At 44.1% G+C, this 21,468-nt stretch overlaps 2 protein-coding genes and 1 pseudogene across 6 annotated transcripts in view; all 3 read left to right on the top strand.

Moving 5' to 3' along the window:
- ripor1 (RHO family interacting cell polarization regulator 1) overlaps positions 1 to 8,511 on the top strand; it is a 111,900-nt gene extending 103,389 nt beyond the window's left edge. For all 3 annotated transcript variants that reach the window (XM_039001221.1, XM_039001220.1, XM_039001219.1), the window contains exons 16-22: positions 7 to 142; positions 328 to 489; positions 857 to 1,015; positions 1,330 to 1,526; positions 1,679 to 1,762; positions 1,888 to 1,978; positions 7,035 to 8,511. In XM_039001221.1, the coding sequence (XP_038857149.1) occupies positions 7 to 142; positions 328 to 489; positions 857 to 1,015; positions 1,330 to 1,526; positions 1,679 to 1,762; positions 1,888 to 1,978; positions 7,035 to 7,135 (930 nt within the window). In that variant the 3' untranslated portion in view covers positions 7,136 to 8,511. The remainder of the gene's footprint in view (positions 1 to 6; positions 143 to 327; positions 490 to 856; positions 1,016 to 1,329; positions 1,527 to 1,678; positions 1,763 to 1,887; positions 1,979 to 7,034) is intronic.
- A 382-nt stretch (positions 8,512 to 8,893) lies between these two features.
- Positions 8,894 to 16,027, top strand: ctcf (CCCTC-binding factor (zinc finger protein)). Of its 3 annotated transcripts, XM_039001215.1 has the most exons (12): positions 9,124 to 9,477; positions 10,367 to 10,457; positions 10,699 to 11,202; positions 11,352 to 11,706; positions 11,823 to 11,993; positions 12,082 to 12,336; positions 12,434 to 12,583; positions 12,745 to 12,905; positions 13,177 to 13,359; positions 13,468 to 13,600; positions 13,742 to 13,984; positions 14,084 to 16,027. In XM_039001215.1, exons 2-12 carry the CDS (start codon positions 10,434 to 10,436, stop codon positions 14,299 to 14,301), a joined length of 2,397 nt encoding a protein of 798 aa, XP_038857143.1. In that variant the 5' UTR covers positions 9,124 to 9,477; positions 10,367 to 10,433; the 3' UTR covers positions 14,302 to 16,027. The 3 variants fall into 3 exon arrangements, with proteins under 3 accessions (XP_038857146.1, XP_038857143.1, XP_038857145.1); XM_039001218.1 differs by lacking the exons at positions 9,124 to 9,477; positions 10,367 to 10,457 and adding an exon at positions 8,894 to 9,062; XM_039001217.1 differs by having other exon boundaries at positions 9,125 to 10,457; positions 14,087 to 16,027.
- Positions 16,028 to 20,376: 4,349 nt separating this feature from the next.
- The window catches only part of LOC120053215, a 39,167-nt pseudogene continuing 38,075 nt past the window's right edge, over positions 20,377 to 21,468 (top strand).

The raw sequence follows: 21,468 nt of genomic DNA, 5'->3' as shown, positions 1-21,468 counted from the left end.
GTGCAGAGGCTGGGGACCTTTGGGCCTCTGCGCTGTGGGGAGATGTATGCTCTGGACCGCCTGCTCAGGGAGGCCCGCGTCCTCGAGCTCATCAGACGTGTTGCCAAGGAGACCCCTGGAGGAGCCACTCAGCCAGATGAGGGTGAGTTCATTATTGCTGTAGGAGGACAACAAAACAGCATATTAGCTTAAGCCTTAGTCAATGACAGAGCTAAGGCAATAATGACAAAGGTTAACTACTGTAATTGTAAATGATTCAATTACTACCATCTAACTTGTTTTCTTTTCCGTCTGCCTGCCTTCTACTGCCTCTCTGTCCTGGAGTAGTGGTTCCCCAGTTAGAACAGTGCCAAGGGGCAACATTGCTATGGCAGCAGTGTACGGATGATGGCAGTGTGTACAGCACCTCCACAGACGCTTTCCTCACAACACTGGCCACTGCTTACACCAACAGACTGCCCGAGAGAGGAGTTAGCCTGGCAGACACAGGTGTGATACGGTTGTTGTGTCTCTGTGTGTGTATCATGCATTATATGATTTATAATATGATCCTTTGTAGCTCAGTTGGTAGAGCATGGCGATTGTAATACCAGGGTAGTGGGTTCGATTCCCGGGCCCACCATACATAAAATGTATGTAAGTCACTTTGAATAAAAGTGTCTGCTAAATGGCATATATAATATTTAAACATAGTGATACATGGTCTAAAACACTCTGCCTAAGGAGTTTGGATCAGCAATGCTCCTGGCTTTGGTTCCAGTGGCCTATATGATGTCACATATACACACATTAGTCTGAGGGAAGCTGTGATGTGCCATCTTGTCACCTCTGACCCATCTCTCTGTGCTGTGTCTAGTGTTCTTGCGTCTGGTGGAGAGGATTCTGGAGAGGAGGCTGCCCACGCGTGGGGGCGGGGTGGCCAGAGACATGCTGACCCTCTTCCAGTTCTGGAGCTACCTAGAGGCCGAGGGAGTGAGCGAGTTGGACACACACATCATTGAATTAGCGGAGGAGGGTTAGTGTCTGGGAGATTGACTATTGCGTGGAGTTAGTTTGAATGAATAAGTTAATGTGTCTTACTAGGTTACAGACAGCCACTTGGCTCTATGCTCACATGATTTAAAAGGCTGATTGCTCTCGTTGTTGTTTCACCACACCCACTATAACATACTCACCTCATTCTATTCTCTTCTTTTTATCGCCATTCCATCCTCCCTCATTCGCTCTCTTTTTTACTACCTTCTTCCTTCCACAACACACTGTCTACCCTGTTTCTTTTTCTTCTTCCCTGTCCACCCTCCACCACCTCCACCCATTTCCCCCCCTCAGTGTGGCTGGTTCAGAGCCTGCAGTCAGGGGACCAGGAGGTACTGGTGAAGGCCCTGAAGAGGCCTCCAGAGAGCAGCCTGAAGAGGGAGGGCCTGCATGCTGTCAGCCTACTGCTCAGGGACCCGCGTGGGAAGGTGTCTGCCTCTGCCAGCTCCCTGCTCCGGAGCCTCGCCGACCAGCCACGCCATCGAGAGAGGGTGAGACCGAGATGCATTAATTTCAGGCCCTACTCACACTGTAGCACTTTTGAAATGCACTTCTTAAAACGTGTTAACTTGTTGCTAGGATCACCCGTGTGGATTTATGTTTGTTTGGGTAAATTATAGTGTATTTTGGTATTTTACCCCAGGCCCTAGTAAGCTGTCTGGAGCTTCTGGAGAATGAGAGTGTGGAGACGCGAGTGTGTGGCTGTAAAGCACTTGCATGTCTGAAGGTCAGTCTCACCACTTATTAGTCACATCTCTTCAACAATCTCTATGCTCCATCTGTTTTTTACCTCTACCTACCCTAGTGTCTGGAGTCAGACTGTTGAGTCCACTCTGTTTTTATGTTCTGCAGGCCAAAGAGAGCATCGACCAGCTGGTCTATCTCTGTCGATCAGACAAGGAGGATGTGAGGGACGCTGCCAAACAAGCGCTGCTGGTGCTTGGTGAGTAGAAAGATAAAAACGACATGTTTGATAAGGGACTGAGTGAGATTATACAGTTGAAGTTGGAAGTTTACATACACTTAGGTTGGAGTCATTAAAACTCGTTTTTCAACCACTCCACAAATTTCTTGCTAACAAACTATAGTTTTGGCAAGTCGTTGTGTCATGCACAAAGTATATGTCCTAAGTCATTTTTCCAACAATTGTTTACAGACAGATTATTTCACTTATAATTCACTGTATCACAATTATAGTGGGTCAGAAGTTTACATACACTAAGTTGACTGTGCCTTTAAACAGCTTGGAAAATTCCAGAAAATTATGTCATGGCTTTAGGAGCTTCTGATAGGCTAATTGACATCATTTGAGTCAATTGGAGGTGTATCTGTGGATGTATTTCAAGGCCTACATTCAAACTCAGTGTCTCTTTGCTTGACATCATGGGAAAATCCAAAGAAATCAGCCAAGACCTCAGGAAAAAGATTGTAGACCTCCACAAGTCTGGTTCATCCTTGGGAACAATTTCCAAACGCCTGAAGGTACCACGTTCATTTGTATAAACACCATGGGACCATGCAGCCGTCATACCGCTCAGGAAGGAGACGCCTTCTGTCTCCTAGAGATGAACGTACTTTGGTGCAAAAGTGCAAATCAATCCCAGAACAACAAGGACCTTGTGAAGATGCTGGAGGAAACGGGTACAAAGTATCTACATCGACAGTAAAACAAGTCCTATATCGACATAACCTGAAAGGCCGCTCAGCAAGGAAGAAGCTACTGCTACAAAACCGCCATAAAAAAGCTAGACTACGGTTTGCAACTGCACATGGGGACAAAGATTGTACCTTTTGGAGAAATGTCCTCTGGTCTGATGAAACAAAAATAGAACTGTTTGGCCATAATGACCATCATTATGTTTGGAGGAAAAAGGGGGAGTCTTGCAACCCGAAGAACACCATCCCAACTGTGAAGCACAGGGGTGGCAGCATCATGTTGTGGGGGTGCTTTGCTGCAGGAGGGACTGGTGCACTTCACAAAATAGATGTCATCATGAGGAAGGGAAATGATGTGGATATATTGAAGCAATATCTCAAGACATCAGTCAGGAAGTTAAAGCTTGGTTGCAAATGGGTCTTCCAAATGGACAATGACCCCAAGCATACTTCCAAAGTTGTGGCAAAATGGTTTAAGAACAACAAAGTCAAGGTATTGGAGTGGCCATCACATAGCCCTGACCTCAATCCTATAGAAAATGTGTGGGCAGAACTGAAAAAGCATGTGTGAGCAAGGAGGCCTACAAACCTGACTCAGTTACACCAGCTCTGTCAGGAGGAATGGGCCAAAATTCACCCAACTTATTGTGGGAAGCTTGTGGAAGGCTAACCAAAACGCTTGACCCAAGTTAAACAATTTAAAGGCAATGCTACCAAATACTAATTGAGTGTATGTAAACTTCTGACCCACTGGGAATGTGATGAAAGAAATAAAAGCTGAAATAAATCATTCTCTCTACTATTATTCTGACATTTCACATTCTTAAAATAAAGTGGTGATCCTAACTGACCTAGGGAATTGTTACTCTGATTAAATGTCAGGAATTGTGAAAAACTGAGTTTAAATGTATTTGGCTAAGGTGTATGTAAACTTCCGACTTCAACTGTGTATGTACTGTGCCTTCGGGAAAGTATTCAGACCCCCTTGACTTTTTCCACATTGTGTTACGTTACAGCCTTATTCTAAAATGTTTTTGTTTTTTAATTCCCCTCATCAATCTATATACACAATACACATGTAATAAAAAACTCAAATCACATTTTACATAAGTATTCAGACCCTTTAGTCAGTACTTTGTTGAAGCACCTTTGGCAGCGATTACAGCCTTGAGTCTTCTTGGGTATGACGCTACATGCTTTGCACGCCTATATTTGGGGAATTTCTCCCATTCTCTTCTGAAGATCCTTTCAAGCACTGCACAGCTATTTTCAGGTCTCCAGAGATTTTAGATCGGGTTGAAGTCTGGGCTCTGGCTGGGCCACTCAAGGACATTCAGAGACTTGTCCCGAAGCCACTCTTGCATTGTCTTGGCTGTGTGCTTAAGGCCGTTGTCCTGTTGGAAAGTGAACCTTTGCTCCAGTCTGAGGTCCTGAGCTCTCTGGAGCAGGTTTTCATCATATCTTTCCCTCGATCCTGACTAGTCTCCCAATCCCTGCCACTGAAAAACATCCCCATAGCATGATGCTGCCACCGTCATGCCTCACCGTAGGGATGGTGCCAGGTTTCCTCCAGACGTGACACTTGGCATTCAGGCCAAAGAGTTCAAACTTGGTTTCATCAGACCAGAGAAACCTGTTTCTCATGGTCTAAGAGTCCTTTAGGTGCGTTTTGGAAAACTCCAAGCGGGCTGTCATGTGCCTTTTACTAAGGAGTGACTTCCGTCTGGCCACTCTATCATAAAGGCTTGATTGGTGGAGTGCTGCAGAAATGATTGTCCTTCTGGAAGGTTCTCCCATCTCTACACAGGAACTCTGGAGCTCTGTCAGAGTGACCATTGGGTTCTTGGTCACCTCCCTGACCAAGGCCCTAATCCCCCGATTGCTCAGTTTGGCCGTGCGGCCAGCTCTAGGATGAGTTGGTGGTTCTAAAGTTCTTCAATTCAAGAATGATGGAGGCCACTGTGTTCTTGGGGACCTTCAAAGCTGTAGACACTTTTTGGTACCCTTCCCCAGATCTGTGCCTCGACACAATCCAGTTTCGGAGCTTCACGGACAATTCCTTTGACCTCATGGCTTGGTTTTTGCTCTGACATGCACTGTCAACAGGTGTATGCCTTTCCAAATCATGTCCAATCAATTGAATTTACCACAGGTGGACTCCAATCAAGTTGTAGAAACATCTCAAGGATGATCAATGGAAACAGGACGCACCTGAGCTCAATTTCGAGTCTCATAGCAAAGGGTCTAAATACTTATGCAAATAAGGTATTTCTGTTTTTTATTTGCAGTAAATTTGCAAAAATGTCTAAACCTGTTATTACTTTGTCGTTATGCGGTATTGTGTTTAGATTGATGAATAAGGTTGTAACGTAACAAAATGTGGAAAAAGTCGAGGGGTCTGAATGCTTTCCGAATTCACTGTATGTATGTATATACGCTATATATACAGAAGTATGTGGACATCCCTTCAAATTAGTGGATTCAGCTATTTCAGCCACACCCGTTGCTGGCGGGTATATTAAATCGATCACACGGCCATGCAATCTCCATAGACAAACATTGGCAGTAGAATGGCCTCACTGAAGAGCTCAGTGACTTTCAACGTGGCACTGTCAAAGGATGCCACCTTCCCAAGTCATTTCGTCAAATTTCTGCCCAACTAAAGCTGCTCCGGTCAATTGTTAGTTCTGTTATTGTGAAGTGGAAATGTCTAGGAGCAACAACGGCTCAGCTGCGAAATGGTAAGCCACACAAGCTCACAGAATGGGATCATTGAGTGCTGAAGTGCGTAGCTCATACAAATCGTCTTTCCTCGGTTGCAATACTCACTACCAAGTTCCAAACTGCCTCTAGAAGCAACGTCAGCACAAGAACTGTTCGTCGGGAGCTTCATGATATGGGTTTCCATGGACTAGCAGCCGCACACAAGCCTAAAATCGCCATGTGCAATGCCAAGCATCTGCTGGAGTGGTGTAAAGCTCGCCGCCATTGGACTCTGAAGCAGTGGAAACGCGTTTTCTAGAGTGAGTCACGCTTCACCATTTGGCAGTCCGACAAACAAATCTGGGTTTGGCAGATGCCAGGAGAACACTTCCTGCCCTAATTCATAGTGCCAACTGTAAAGTTTGGTGGAGGAGGAATAATGATCTGGGGGTGTTTTTTTTATGGTTCGGGCTAGGCCCCTTAGTTCCAGTGAAGGGAAATCTTAACGCTACAGCATACAATGACTTTCTCGGCGATTCCGTGCTTCCAACTTTGTAGCAACAGTTTAGGGAAGGACCTTTCCTATTTCAGCATGACAATGCCCCCGTACATGAAGTGAACTTGACTGGCCTGCACAGAGCCCTGACCTCAACCCTATCGAACACCTTTGGGATTAATTGGAACGCCGACTGCGAGCCAAGCCTAATCTCCCAACATCAGTGCCCGACCTTACTCATGCTCTTGTGTCTGAATGGAAGCAAGTCCCCGCAGCAATGTTCCAACATCTAGTGGAAAGCCTTCCCAGAACTGTGGAGGCTGTTATAGCAGCAAAGGGGGGACCATCTCCATATTAATGTCTATGATTTTGGAATGAGATGTTCGACGAGCAGGTGTCCAGGTGTGTGTGTTATTTTATTTTATTTATAATTTTTTACCCCTTTTTCTCCCCAATTTCATGGTATCCAATTGGTAGTTAGTCTTGTCTCATCGCTGCAACTCCCATACAGACTCGGGAGCGGCGAAGGTCGAGAGCCGTGCGTCTTCCGAAACACAACCCAACCAAGCCGCACTGCTCCTTGCCACAATGCCCACTTAACACAGAAGCCAGCCGCACCAATGTGTCAGAGGAAACACCGTACACCTGGCGACCGTGTCAGCATGCACTGCGCTCGGCCCGCCACAGGAGTCCCTAGAGCGCAATGGGACAAGGACATCCCTGCCGGCTTAACCCGGAAGACACTGGGTCAATTGTGCGCCGCCCCATGGTTCTCCCGGTCGCTGCCGGCTGCGACAGTGCCTGGTCTCGAACCCAGAATCTCTAGTGACACAGCTATTATATATTTATACACAAACACACACACACAGTATATTCTGGTCTCTGACATTACTCATACTTTCCGGATTATGTATGTATTGTTTTAAAATGTTTTATTGCTAGGTATTGCTGCACTGTTGGCGCTAGAAACACCAGCATTTCACTGCACCTGCAAATCTGTATATGCGACCAATAAACGTTGATTTGATCAAGGGCACAGAGGGTGGGTTTTCTGTGGGAGGGATCTAGTGAATGAGGGAATAATGGATAAGATGTTTGTGGGGAAAGAGACGTGTGATTTGACGTTCTCTGTGTTCCCGTCCAGGCGAGGAGGGGAAGTTGGCCCACAGACACGTTGAGATATCACTGCAGGAGGGAGTGCCACGCCTCTTCTCCCCTGGCAGCATGGCCAGCACCGCCTTCTAATGCCACTAGAACGGAATACTGATACCGTCATGCCCATGTCAACACACTGTTACAGCCATTATGCCATACACACATTAAAATATACACTGTCAAACAGGGTGGAATATACCCAGATGCAAAGAGGATGCTGACTTTTGCACATACACTCACTAACACTGGGATGACATCTACAGCTTGACACGAAGTCAGTGAACTAAACTCTCATATTACCAACCTGTGTGTAAATAAGTGATAACTACTCATGAAAACTGTGGAATTGTAGAAGCGATGAAGAGTGGTAGAAGTATTTTACTGCCTTACAGTATGTTTTGGTCTGGTGGTGTTGCCTTCTGAGTCATGTAATTATAGCTGGGATGATGAATGGATGGAAGGACACTGCAATCATTGTGTCAGATCATGGCATGGATAGAACAAAGTGGGAAAGTGACATGATTACTTTTCTGGGGAAATGCACTTATTATTTGCTTAATTTGTGATGAAGCAGGTTGGTCTGTGTGGAGAATGACTTTGAGTGTTTGGTAGGAGTACTGAAGTAAGTCATGGGGATGGAAGGGATTGGGTTGTTCCTCAGGAGATGATGGTGGTGAAACAGTTCCAAATTCTAGGACCACAGTCTGATGAGGAGCTTGTTGCCATGCCGGTCGGGAAAGGAAGTCTGAAGAAAATTATTACAGTGCCATCATTCCATACTATCATTATATGCTTTGTGGAAATATATATTCCCACTGGAAGTGTATATGTTATATAATTGTAGTGTAATTCGGTTGGAATTGTTGAGACAATTGGAGTAAATTCATATTTGGTTTGAGTGCTGATGCCTCAAGTCACCATGCACTTCCTGAGACTCATGCCACTGGGGATATAACTGAAGATTATTTCTGCTGTATTGGTGGTGGAGTTATTTTCTTTCTTTTTTTATTGAAAACTTAAAACTGTGCTGGACTGGACTTTTGCCTTTGGAGCAGACAACTTCTCACTTAAATAGACAACCACACTGCTAGGACTGGCCACCTGCTGGCCATTATAGTGTAGAATCAGGGTGTGATGAGAACCTGCATTCACTGTATATTATTTACATAGCAGATTCATCAGTTTTATTATATAGGACTTCAAAATAACAATATACATTGAAGGAGCTTTTTAAGTTGTCTAAGTGCCTCAAGTTAGTGGTGAGATGAGACTAAGAATGAAGAGATACAGTGCTAATAGAAACACTGCAGCAAAGTATATTTTCCATATGACTCAAATTGTGCAGCATTAAAATAAATGATTTTCTTTCCATAAAAGTATAGTCTGGCAGATATCTTGCCTGGCAATAAATGTAAACGAATTATTAATAAAAATGTGTTCAAAAATAAAGTTTCCTTTTGCTGTAAGAGAAGGGTGTGATAATGTATCATTTCCCTATGTTAATTACGTTTGGCCATTGTAAAATAAACAGACACATAGCTAATGATACTGTACCCATGGCCTTTGGCACAGCAATGAGAGGCAGACAAATTGTTCAAACTGATTACAGGTTTTCCTTTTGGTACAACTACAATAGAGGCAGACACATTCAGATAGGGTTTATTATAGGCCTATTAAATAAAATTAGAAATACGATTAGATTTATGATAAATAACCTAAAATTATCTATTCATGACGGTGTACGGTATTTCAAAAGTAGCGCCCCACATGGCCAATCCCCATAATTCAATGTCTACACTGGTTTACACCCACCCTTTCGCCACCGCCCCCCTTCACTCTGCACAGGCGCACAAACTTCACAAGGCCGCCATTTTGTGCGGAGCCTTTTCTGAAAAAGCGGGAGAGGATTAAAACCCCGGGAGGAGAAGGGCGTAATTCTCAGCCATCTCGGTCAGATTGAAGAACATACTCTGGGCTTTCTGTCAAATTCAGCGACGAAATAAACGACGAAGAGCAGGTAAAGTAAGAGTACTTTCCAGAAAAGGGGGGAGCTTTGCAGGAGCTTTAATCGGCCTCTAGGTGTCACGATGGGGCTCCCGGTCCAGGCGGCAGACGGGGGTGTTTGTCTCCCTCTATCGTTATTGAAGATTTAGCAAAAAACATTTATAACCCAGAAGTTCAACGAAATTTTGCAATAACGACTCTTTTTGGAGCTATATTAGTTTGCATTTCGGCAAGGATCGATCATTAAAGACTTCAACGTGTTGGTTTAGTTTTAAGGCCAGGCGTCCATTTTCTTTTTCTTCGTCTTTGTTTCCTGCCGTTTTACGGAGTCGAGATGGAAACTCGCGGCTGTGTATCAACTCAGCGCGCGCCAGATTGCAGCACAGAACAACGAATTTTCTAAATCGCACATGCATAATCTTGCTACAGTAACTATCATAGTTAACTACATACAGTTCACTAACTAGCCGTTCAACGCATAACTTGTTAGCTAGACCGCTAAGTTAGCTATGTAATGTCACTTTCCACGCCATTAACTAGTATTGTTAACGAACTAATAAAGCCATAAATTATCGAAACAGTAACAAAACGAAATGTTTTCGCCCACAATGGCCTTCGCAAAAGCTAACGTTAGCAAACCCCTACCATTGACCTAGCTAACTTAGATAATTAGCTAACTGTTAGTTTATGTTATAGTTTAGCTAGCCAATTATCATATTTTAAAAGCTGGCAATTAAAACAAGGTCTAAGTCACGATGCAAAGACGATTCACAATTTTAGAAGGCGCTAGCTAACGTTAGGTAACGTTTCAGTAGCTAGCTAACAACATAAACGTTAGGTAGCCAAATTGGCTTCTAGCGCATACCGAATTCAAACAAGTAACATGCATAACTAGCAAATGACCACGATAGCCATTTTCACTAGCGTTTCCAGTAAAACGACGTCCCCCTTCGCCCTACATTTAATGAGCACGTAGTCTAGATTTTTGTTTGACGAAATGTCTTCTCCAAGCTTACTGCAGTTCATTTTCAATCCAGTGTCCGTTGTCTGATTCAAAGCCTACCTTGAGCTACAACGACACTAGCTGGATAGAATTGATCAAAACAGGGTAGAGCTCCCTCTACAACCCAGCTGGTAGCGGTACATAAACATGACTAGCTGATGTTAGCTAGCTATATGACTTCATGTCCACTATCAAAATTGCGGCCCGCAATTGCACCCTTCGCAGGATGGCCCAACTAGCTACGAATGTGTCTGTGCGTTCAATTCATGCAGTAGGTTTATGTAGAAATGTCAACTTGTTTGTCTTCCCCACAGGTTCAGTGTCAGGTAACAGTCAGGGGAGTTGAGTCAGAAATTGAGGAAGCCAAGCAGATCTAGAAAGATGAAGTATTCCTTTCTGGTGCAGGTAACAATTTAGGAAGCTGAGGAAGTTGCATCAACTTTGTCTGAGATCTTGAGTGAGCTGAACAGTATGCCATTTTCTGTCTGTTAAGCCTACCTAGGTTGATCATATGTCCAGGTACTGAAAAGGGATTTAAATTCTCTGCAAATTGAAAAAACAGTTTCAACATTTATGAATAAATGGTTATGAGTTCACATTACATTGCTAGATTGTGTGCTGATTGGTTTTGGGTTGGCTCTCTCAGGTATTACCGATGGACGGCGGACCAACCGACGTTGTGGTTGAGGCCAAGGACAGCATCACCTATGAGGGGGAGGAGGTGGTGGCAGACCTGCTCCAGCAAGCAGCAGAGGGGGTAATGGACCAGCAGCCCGTGGGAGAGGGGGGCCTGGATCCCCAGGAGCTGGTGGAGGGAGTCAATGTGGAGATGATGGTAATGGATTCCCTGGACCCGGCCCTGCTGCAGATGAAGACTGAGGTTATGGACGCCCCTGTGGTCACAGCCCACGAGGCCACAGTCACCACAGTGGATGAGACCCAGATCATCACTCTGCAGGTTGTCAATTTGGAGGAGCAGCAGCTTGGAAGCCTTGGGGAGCTACAGCTGGTCCAGGTGCCTGTCTCGGCTGTGCCTGTAACACAGGCCACTGTAGAGGAGCTACAGGGCACCTTCGTGGACGCCACGGCCATGCCCAAAGATGGAAACCCTATGATCTGCCACACCCTGCCCCTGCCAGAGGGCTTCCAGGTAAGAACTGCACTTCAAGACTAGATATTACATCATTCAGAGCTAATGGAAGGATCTTTTCCCAGGGGTGTATAGCAGCGTTTTGTGCTACTGGTACATATCTAGATGTACTAGTTCTAGAGAAACTTAAAACACTACTCCTTCTTCAGGTGGTGAAGGTGGGTGCGAATGGTGAGGTGGAGACAGTGGAGCAGGATGAGCTCCAGCACCAGGAGGAGCAGCAGGTCCAGCCTGAGGAGGAGGAAGAGGGGCTGCACTGCGAGCCCCAGCCTGAAGACCCACAGTGGACCACAGACCCAGACTACCAACCCCCGGCCAAGAAGACTGCCAAGAAAGCAAAGAAGAGCAAGCTGCGCTACAACACTGAGGGGGACAAAGACAACATGGACGTGTCTGTCTATGACTTTGAGGAGGAGCAGCAGGAGGGGATGCTCTCTGAGGTCAACGCAGAGAAGGTGGTGGGCAACATGAAGCCCCCCAAACCCACCAAGATCAAGAAGAAGGGTGAGATTACTAGCACCACTGCTTGCTGTGTCCTTTGTTTATAGTGAATGTTGTAACTCAAGTTGTGGTGCTGTTTGCCTCTGCAAGTGCTGACTCTAGGCATTTGTATGCTCCAGGTGTGAAGAAAACATTCCAGTGTGAGCTGTGTAGCTACACCTGTCCCCGCCGCTCCAACCTGGACCGACACATGAAGAGCCACACGGACGAGAGGCCCCACAAGTGCCATCTGTGTGGAAGGGCCTTCAGGACCGTTACCCTGCTGAGGAACCACCTCAACACACACACAGGTATGGTGTCATCAGTCACATTAAAAGACAGTCCTATATTGTTAGTCCTGTCCATGTTGGATACCGTTATAACTGTCTCTGTCTACAGGTACCAGACCACACAAGTGTCAAGATTGTGACATGGCCTTTGTGACCAGCGGAGAGCTGGTCCGACATCGTCGCTACAAGCACACTCATGAGAAACCCTTCAAGTGCTCCATGTGTGACTATGCCAGTGTGGAGGTGAGCAAGCTAAAGCGCCACATCCGTTCCCACACTGGGGAGCGTCCGTTCCAGTGCAGCCTGTGCAGCTACGCCAGCAGAGACACCTACAAGCTGAAGAGACACATGAGGACACACTCAGGTGAGGCACAGCCACAAGGATACTGTGTAAACACAATTAGTGATTGACCTGATTGTTGTGAACTTGTCCACTTGTGTTTTCATTTTTTGTTTTCCAGGAGAGAAGCCGTATGAATGCTACATCTGCCACGCCCGTTTCACCCAGAGTGGAACCATGAAGATGCACATCCTGCAGAAGCACACAGAGAACGTGGCCAAGTTCCACTGCCCCCACTGTGACACAGTCATCGCCCGCAAGAGTGACCTGGGTTAGATACCTAGACGTTGACATGGCCTGATCATCCCAATATGATGACAGCATGATTTGGACATCTCCACTGTAAACTTCATCGTGCTTGAACTTGCCTAATGTGTATACATATGACATCTCTCTCAATAAACTGGTTTTAACACCCCCTCTCTCCTCCAGGCGTCCATCTGCGTAAGCAGCACTCGTTCATTGAGCAGGGACGGAAATGCCGTTACTGTGATGCGGTGTTCCACGAGCGCTATGCTCTCATCCAGCACCAGAAGTCCCACAAGAATGAGAAACGCTTCAAGTGTGACCAGTGTGACTACTGCTGCAGACAAGTAAGAGGGCCTGCTGTTTGTAACCTGTTGTCGCTAACCTGGGATGATTGATGGATCTAGATGGGAGTATATGCATAGCGTGTGTGATGCTGGGTAGCTATGGTGATGGAGTTAGCTCCTTTGTCAGTAAATATCCAATCAAGGTCAATGTCAGGAAGGCAAGAGTTTATGGAAACTGGTTCAATGCTGATTGTTTTGAGATGGAGCTGGTAAAATTCCCAGCAGTTTCTCTGTCCTTATGTGTGTTTCTTGCTGTCTTTACATTGACTAGGAGCGTCACATGCTGATGCACAGGCGCACACACACAGGAGAGAAGCCTTACGCCTGTAGCCAGTGTGAAAAGACCTTCCGCCAGAAGCAGCTCCTGGACATGCACTTCCGGCGCTACCACGACCCCAACTTCGTGCCTACTGCCTTTGTGTGCACCAAGTGTGGCAAGACCTTCACCCGCAGGGTATGGCCACTTACTCAAACACAAATTAACTGAGTGGAAGAATACACCCATGTTTTGGACATAGCCCTTCATTTAATTTGTTTAAACGTTTTGTGTTCCTCTCCTTAGAACACCATGGCCAGACATGCAGAGAACTGTAACGGGGATCCTACTGAAGGAGAGAACGGAACCCCACCCAAGAGAGGACGGGGTGGGAGGAAGAGGAAGATGCGCTCAAGGAAGGACGATGATGACGATAGTGGTGAGGCCTGTTTTACAGAAACGTATCTATTTGTAGTGTCCTATTGACTTTGCTATAATAAGCTGTTTCAGTCCAAACCTCTACTTGCTCGTTGAATGTAATGAGATCAGTGTTACTCTTTTTAACTGTTCCCTTCTCCAGAGGACAATGCTGATCCTGAGCTGGATGACATTGATGAAGAGGATGAGGATGCCGAAGAGGCACTGCTGGAGGAAGAGGAGGAGGAGGAGATGGAGTTGGAGCAGGCTCCACCCACCAAGCCTATCCCCGCCCCTGTGGAGCCGCCCGTCAAGAGGAAACGTGGTAGACCCCCCAAGAATGCGCCCAAACCTGCCTCACCTGCCAAAGCTAGCAAGGCTGCCCCTAAGGGCAAAGCTGCTGCAGGTGAGTTACACCCCACTGGTCCTGTGTCATGGAATGTCTGAATAAATGCCCATTTTTAATGCTGCGTTATAATGCCTGAGGTTACCTCTGTCTCCTCAGCAGCAGCCATCATCCAGGTGGAGGATGAGAATACAGGTGTCATAGAGAACATCATAGTGAAGAATGAGCCAGAGGCTGAGCAGGCTGCCATAGAGGTGGTGGTGGAGCAGTCGGAGGAGGCAGGAGCAGGGGTGGAGACAGTGGAGCTGCCTGTAGCAGAGGCTGCCCCCAACGGAGATCTCACCCCTGAGATGATCCTCAGCATGATGGACCGGTGATCTAGCCCAGCTCAAAGACAACCCCTTGTCTCAACCTTTCCCTTCAAGTCCACCCTCTTCATACAATCTGCCATATTACAAACCACTCCGCTTTACACTTTATTTTTATCATTTGTTTTTAACAAATCTGTTTCTTTTCACTTAAACCCACATCCTTCCATGCATTCACTGTAACAGTTAAAGTTCCAGCTGCTTTGGTCTGTAGAAATGTAGATTTGGTGAAATAATGGCTCCATTCTCTACTGTAATCTATTGGTAGCTGAGGGTTGACACATGGTGGACATTGGGACTTACTGCATTGGTCAGTTGCGCCCCCCCCCCCCCCACACACACAATCTAATGACTATTTTCGTAACCTGTTTGTGACCTTGACATGGCGACAGTGGGTGCCAAGTGAGCCTTGTAATCTAGAACCTTATATCTGCTGTAGACTAAAATTAACTTTAGCTCGGCATGTTGATAGGAATGGCTTTCTTTAAAACAAAAAAATGTTTTATTTACTGCATATTCCATATGACTTATTATTGTACTTGTCACAGATTCTGAAGTTTGTAGAGGCTTCGATCAACATCAGGCCAGGGACAATGAAATCCATCCACAAAGTTTAAGACTGCGGTTGTTATGATTGTACAAAAGGTAGTCCGGGCTCGTTTTGCTTGTAAATACTTTTTATTTTAGTTTTATTACCAGCATTTGAATCTTTTTCTAGTGATTTAAAGCCCTTTAATGCTGGAGGAAAGGAAGTCAACCGTAGCTGTTTGGAACACAGGCTGTATATGGCTTTCTTATCTCTAATGTGGGAGGCTTTGCCTACTTTGAGAATCATGTTGGCTATATGACCTTCTCTGTTTTGAGCTTTTTATCCTGAATATTTGTAGCGCATTTATGGGAGGTACATTACTCACTCTTATCCCACTGTTCATCCCAAACCACAGTCACTAATGCTCTAATTTTAGAAAGATGACCTTGTTTTGCATTTCAAGATGAGATTAAGTGATGTCAAATGCATTCATATTCTTAAAAGCTTTAGTCAAGATCTGTGAAATTGTTGAGCAGGGGTATTCAACTCTTAACACTGAGGTCCAGAGCCTGCTGGTTTTCTGTTCTACCTGATAATGAATTGCTCACATCTGGTGTCCCAGGTTTAAATCAGTCCCTGATTAGAGTGGAACAACAAATCAGTGAAACTGGCTCCGGGGTTCAGAGTTGAATTTGACGGAGGTGTCCAATTGAACTAGCTTCAGGTCTTAACTGTACATGAAATATGATTATTGAGGCTTTGGTAATCTTGTGAAGCAGAATGTTTCTCCCAGTTCACTGTTAATTTCTCAGACTATTTTGTCATAACTGCATAGTTTTATTGTGGGATGTGTACAGGAGAGGGCCTTGAGAAATTCTGATAATGACATTCAAAAGGGGAGGAGAGAACTGAGGGAAGGATATTTTGTATAAAGTTTGTTACTTGTTTAAGATGACTATTTACTTTCTTTCACAGAACATTTTTAATGCTGATTGATACAACCTGACTTTTCCTCCTATATGTAATTGCGTTTAAATTGCTTTTTGTCAAGCGCTTAAATTCTGGGTTGATCTTTTTTGTACCTGGCTGTACTGTGTGAATTTAGCAATGATCTGAAAACCAACATAAATACATGTATTATGGCTGGGTTGGGCTGAGAGGGCATGTATGAGGAATGTACAGCTAATAAAAAGATATTGGCCTACAGTGTTTTTGTTAAAATGTTTATCTTGACATTACTATGTTATAGCAGATCATGTGGGGATTTTTATCAAAGGTGATACTGAAAGGCTTGTCATATCTTGTCTCAGGGCTTGAAGCTTGCTGCTGTTTCACTTGTGTGAATGTGATTGACAGGTTTGCAAACCCTGCTACATGGCATTGGCTGGGGCTTGTTTATCTTTGGGCATTTGTTTATGTTGTTGACCACAGAGGCTACTATATGAGTTGTGTGTATTTTAGTGTGCAGAAGAGCAGCAGCTGGTTATCTGGAACCTGGTGTGTTAGCCTATATTATGGCTGGAACAAAGTGCTTCAGAATGTTCTCCAGGCAGAGGGTTGTTCACCCCTAGTTAAGCAGGTTTCTGTTTTCTGTCATAAATCTTGTTCTGGGGCCCCTCGGGGGTGTGTGTTTAGTCCCCCTCATGTACTCCCTGTTCAAACACGACTCCAACACCATTACGTTTCCTGACGAGACAACTGTGGTAGGCCTGATCACCGACAATGATGAGACAGCAGCCTATAGGGAGACCTGTCAGTGTGGTGCCAGGACAACAACCTCTCAATGTGAGCAAGACGAGAGCTGATTGTGGACTACAGGAAAAGGTGGGCCGAACAGGCGCCCATTGACGGGGCTGTAGTGGAGCGGGTCGAGAGTTTCCAGTTCCTTGGTGTCCGCATCAACAAACTATCATGGTCCAAACACACCATGACAGTCTTGAAGAGGGCACGACAACGCGTTTCCCTCTCAGGAGACAAAAGATTTGGCATGTGTCCCCAGATCCTCAAAGTTCTACAACTGCACCATCGAGAGCATCCTGACCGGTTGCATCACCACCTGGTATGGCAACTGCTCGGCATCTGACCGTAAGAGGGTAGTGCAGAGGGTAGTGCGTACGGCCCAGTACATCACTGGGGCCGAGCTTCCTACCATCCAGGACCTATATACTAGGCGGACAGAGGAAGGCCCAAAGAATTATAAAAGACTCCAGTCAACCAAGTCAGACTGTTCTCTCTGCTACCGCAGGGCAAGTGGTACCGGAGTGCCACGTCTAGCACCAAAATGCTCCTTAACAGCTTCTACCCCCAAGCCTTAAGACTGCTGAACAATGAATCAAATGGCCGCACAGACTATTTACATTGACTCGCCCCCCCTCCCTTTGTTTTTACACTGCTGCTACTCGCTGTTTATTATCTTTGCATAGTCACTTTACCCCTACCTACATGTACAAAATAACTTAACTAACCTGTACCCCCCGCACATTGACTCGGTACCGGTACCCCCTGTATATAGCCTCGTTGTAATTTTTTTGTTACTTTATATTTTACTATTTTTACTCTAGTAAATGTTTTCTTAACTCTCTTGAACTGAATTGTTGGTTAAGAGCTTCTATGTAAGCATTTCACGGTAAGATCTACACCTGTTGTATACGGAGCATCAAATTTGATTTGATTTTCAGTGGTCACTATCTGGCACAGCCAAAAAGTAATCAAATCTGATTTTAAACCTAACCATAACCACACTCTTAACTTTAAATTAAGACCAAAAAGCAACATCAAAATCCATGAATTTGTACATTATAGCCCATTTTGACTTTGTAGCTGGCCTATAAGTGGGAAATTGCTCAGTTCTCCCTCCAGGACAAGACTCATGACAAATGTCAACCTGCCGAAATGTACAGTGACTTAAAGTATTCAAACCCCTTTACTTTTTCCACATTTTGTTATTACAAAGTAGGATAAAAATGGATTGAATTATTTTTTCAGCGATCTACACAAAATACTCTAATGTCAAGATGGAAGAATGTTTATACATTTTTATGGAAAATACAACTAATATGTCTTGATTAGATAATTATTCAACTCCCTGACTCAATACATGTTAGAATCACCTTTGGCAGTGATCTCTGAGTGCTTTTAACACCTGAAATGTACAATACTTGCCCATTATATATTTTTTTAACTCTTCAAGCTCTGTCAAGTTAGTTGTAGATCATTGTATGACAGCTATTTTCAAGTCTTGCTGTAGATTTTTAAGCCGATTTAAGTCAAAATTGTAACTAGGCCACTCAGGAACATTAAATGGGCTAATATAAATACTATGCATGCCAGTCTCTCTTGGCTAAGAGTTGAGGAGAGACTGACTGCATCACTTCTTTTTATAAGAAACAATGTGTTGAAAATCCCAAATTGTTTGCAAAGTCAACTTACACACAACTCTGACACACACACTTACCCCACCAGACATGCCACCAGGGGTCTTTTCACAGTCCCCAAATCCAGAACAAATTCAAGAAAGCGTACAGTATTATATAGAGCCATTATTGCATGGAACCTACATTCCATCTCACATTTCTCAAAAGAACAGCAAACCTGGTTTAATAAACAGATAAAACAACACCTCTCCCTTATTTGACCTAGATAATTTGTGTGTATGTATTGCTATGTAGGCTACGTGTGCCTTTTTTCAATTGATTTAGTTCTGTCCTTGAGATGTTCTTGTCTATTAATGTTCTGTATCAGGTCATGTTTCATGTTTTGTGTGGACCCCAGGAAGAGTAGCTGCTGCTGCAACAGCTAATGGGGATCCTAATAAAATACCAACTGTTGTCTTGGTAAGCAACTCCAGTGTATATTTGGCCTGATGTTTTAGGTAATTGTCCTGGTGAAAGGTGAATTTGTCTCCCAGTGTCTGTTGGAAAGCAGACTGGACCAAGTTTTCCTCTAGGATTTTGCCTGTGCTTAGCTCTATTCCATTTATTTTTATCCTAAAAAACTCCCTCGTCTTTGCCGCTGACAAGTATACCCATAACATGATGCAGCCACCACCATGCTTGAACATTTGAAGAGTGGTACTCAGTGATGTGTTGTGTTGGATTCGCCCCAAACACTTTGTATTCAGGACAAAACGTAAATTTCTTTGCCACATTTTTTGTAGTATTACTTAAGTGCCTTGTTGCAAACAGGATTTAATACATTTTAAATTCAGGCTGTAACAAGACAAAACGTGTAAAAAGTAAAGGGGTGTGAATACTGTATCTGTTTGCAATGTGGCTTAAGTTACCAGGTTCCACCTGCAAGTGGAGCTCTTGAGCTGATTCTAGCTCAAGTTGACAGCTGGCAGTCTGAGCTGCTCTCTCTCTTTCTCTCTCTCAGTTCAATTGCAATTGAAGGGGCTTTATTGGCATGGGAAACATGTTTAAACAATACAAAATCAACAGTAAACATTACACTCAAAGTTCCAAGAGAATAAAGACATTTCAAATGTCATATTATGTCTATATACAGTGTTGTAATGATGTGCAAGTAGTTAAGTACTTCACACCACCGCACACACACAGGTTTGTTTTTGTTTACATGTTTCCACCAGGTGATGACTCTATGGAGAGCTTATGATGTCCACTGCAAGCAATCTGTCAGGGTAAGTCACATATCCCCAATATTTTGTTAGTGCTTGTGTGTTTACTCATGTCTTAAATACTGTTTCTCTAAGTTCATCTGTAAACCAACTACTGTATATACATACAGCCTTACTTGAGCCTGGTTATGATCAGTCAGGACTAACTTCAGTAGGGCCTACAGCACTAGCCTGATAGCTTACAGAAGAATGAGGAAATTATTTAAACAGAGACTTTTGGTACACTACAGGTACCTATCTCCCTCTAGAATAAATACCCAGCCAGTGCAAACAGAGTTCTAGCCCACACAGCAAACACATGGAAACCTCGGGCTCATGCCAAGTGTTAACTTACAGAGCAGAGGAAGGAAGCATAGCACGCTAGACAGAGAGAGGGTGGGAGATGGAGGAAACCAGGGAGAGATAAATGGAGAGGGTCAATGCATTTTAGAGAGGATGGAACCTGTATTTATACATTTTAATAATTGTTTTCCAGTGTAGTAACACAAGTTATGCTCAGTTTGTGTTGTTTGTACACTCACAAAGCAGAAATGTCTCACCAGACAAAAGGGAAGTAACACACCTGTATGTTGGCAGATACAATGTCATCTAATGTGACTGACAGTGAGCATGACCTCACGCTTACATCAGCTATGTACCTAATTATAAACACAGTGGCCATGGTTGGGGGGGGGGAGGGGGGGGGTCTACTAAGCTATATGGAATTGTTTTAAGAAGGTCATACCAAGGATCATTTAGTTATTTGATTTTTAATTGTAAGACCCCTTGAAGTATCAAAAAAGTATACAATAATTATTTGATGAAAACATATTTTTGGCCTTACTGCTAGCCCATACAAATGCGTTGAATAATAGATTCACTACATGGAACCACTCAAGATGTCGTTTGGGTTATCAGACATTAGTCATGGTCTGCAGATATGACAGTAAGGAATTTCAGTTATGCAAAAAAATATATATATTCACTCTTTGAACGTTACCTACAGGTAGCCATGTATGGAACGTAAAGTTTTTCGTAAATGTAAATGCTAGCTAACCTTAGCTACCTTAACTTATTTGAAATAATAATAATAATAATTGAAATATCAAGTTATGGAGGTTCTAGTAGTTATGGAATTCCAGCGCTTCTGATGTTAAATTGCTAGAAAATCCCCACTTTATATCCCCACTTCTCATTATATGTTTCCTTTCAAAACGTCCACTCCTTTTGACACCCCCACTTTTCCTGAGAGATGCACTCCACTGAGAGATGACATACTGTATCTGTTTTTTTTGCATTGGATGCGTCTCAATCCACCCCATCTGCCTGTGACACACTTCCGCATTTTTTTATTATGCTAATTAGATTTCCACGGGGCACTGACATCGACCTTAGGGGGTTAACCTGTTTGAGTCGGTATGCCTTTCCTGTGTTTGTATCAGTGCTTCACTGTTGACCACAGTCTGGTCTCTCCCTGCAGGCAGAAAGCTCCTTCAGCTACTGTATCTAGAGATTTATGCCGTCAGCATTGAGAGCCTCAATCAGGTAAAACAAATGAACTTCTTCTATGTCTGAAGTTACATATATTTTGTAGTATGTCATTCCTTACTTGAATGATTTGAATGCTGTGTTTCTCAGTACTTCATTGACATATTTGAAAGCAGCCATGCAGTCGGATGCGTTTTTCTCTTTATTTGGATTAAATCCACCTCATATGTACAATACAGTATGTAAAGGGAGGGAGCAGTGTTAGTGTGTTACTGGCTGAGCACATCCTTACCACCATGGTTACCTTTGCATGGGTGTTAAAATATTTATGTCCATTTGAAAATGAACAACCCTGATTGGCCATAGGCTAGTCTCTGATCACTGCTGATCATGTCAATTATTAGGGTGGTGAATCAGAGAAACTGGGAACACAAAGCAAATTACCCAACTCAATGTTGTTACATGTGAACAGTCAAACATTCCTAATGTCCTGCAATCCATCACCACCCTTTAACTATCAGTATTGGACCTACCACATAAGGAG

Source organism: Salvelinus namaycush, chromosome 9 (genome assembly GCF_016432855.1).
Source record: "Salvelinus namaycush isolate Seneca chromosome 9, SaNama_1.0, whole genome shotgun sequence".
Lineage (NCBI taxonomy): Eukaryota > Metazoa > Chordata > Actinopteri > Salmoniformes > Salmonidae > Salvelinus > Salvelinus namaycush.
This window is presented reverse-complemented; position numbering and strand designations above follow the sequence as displayed.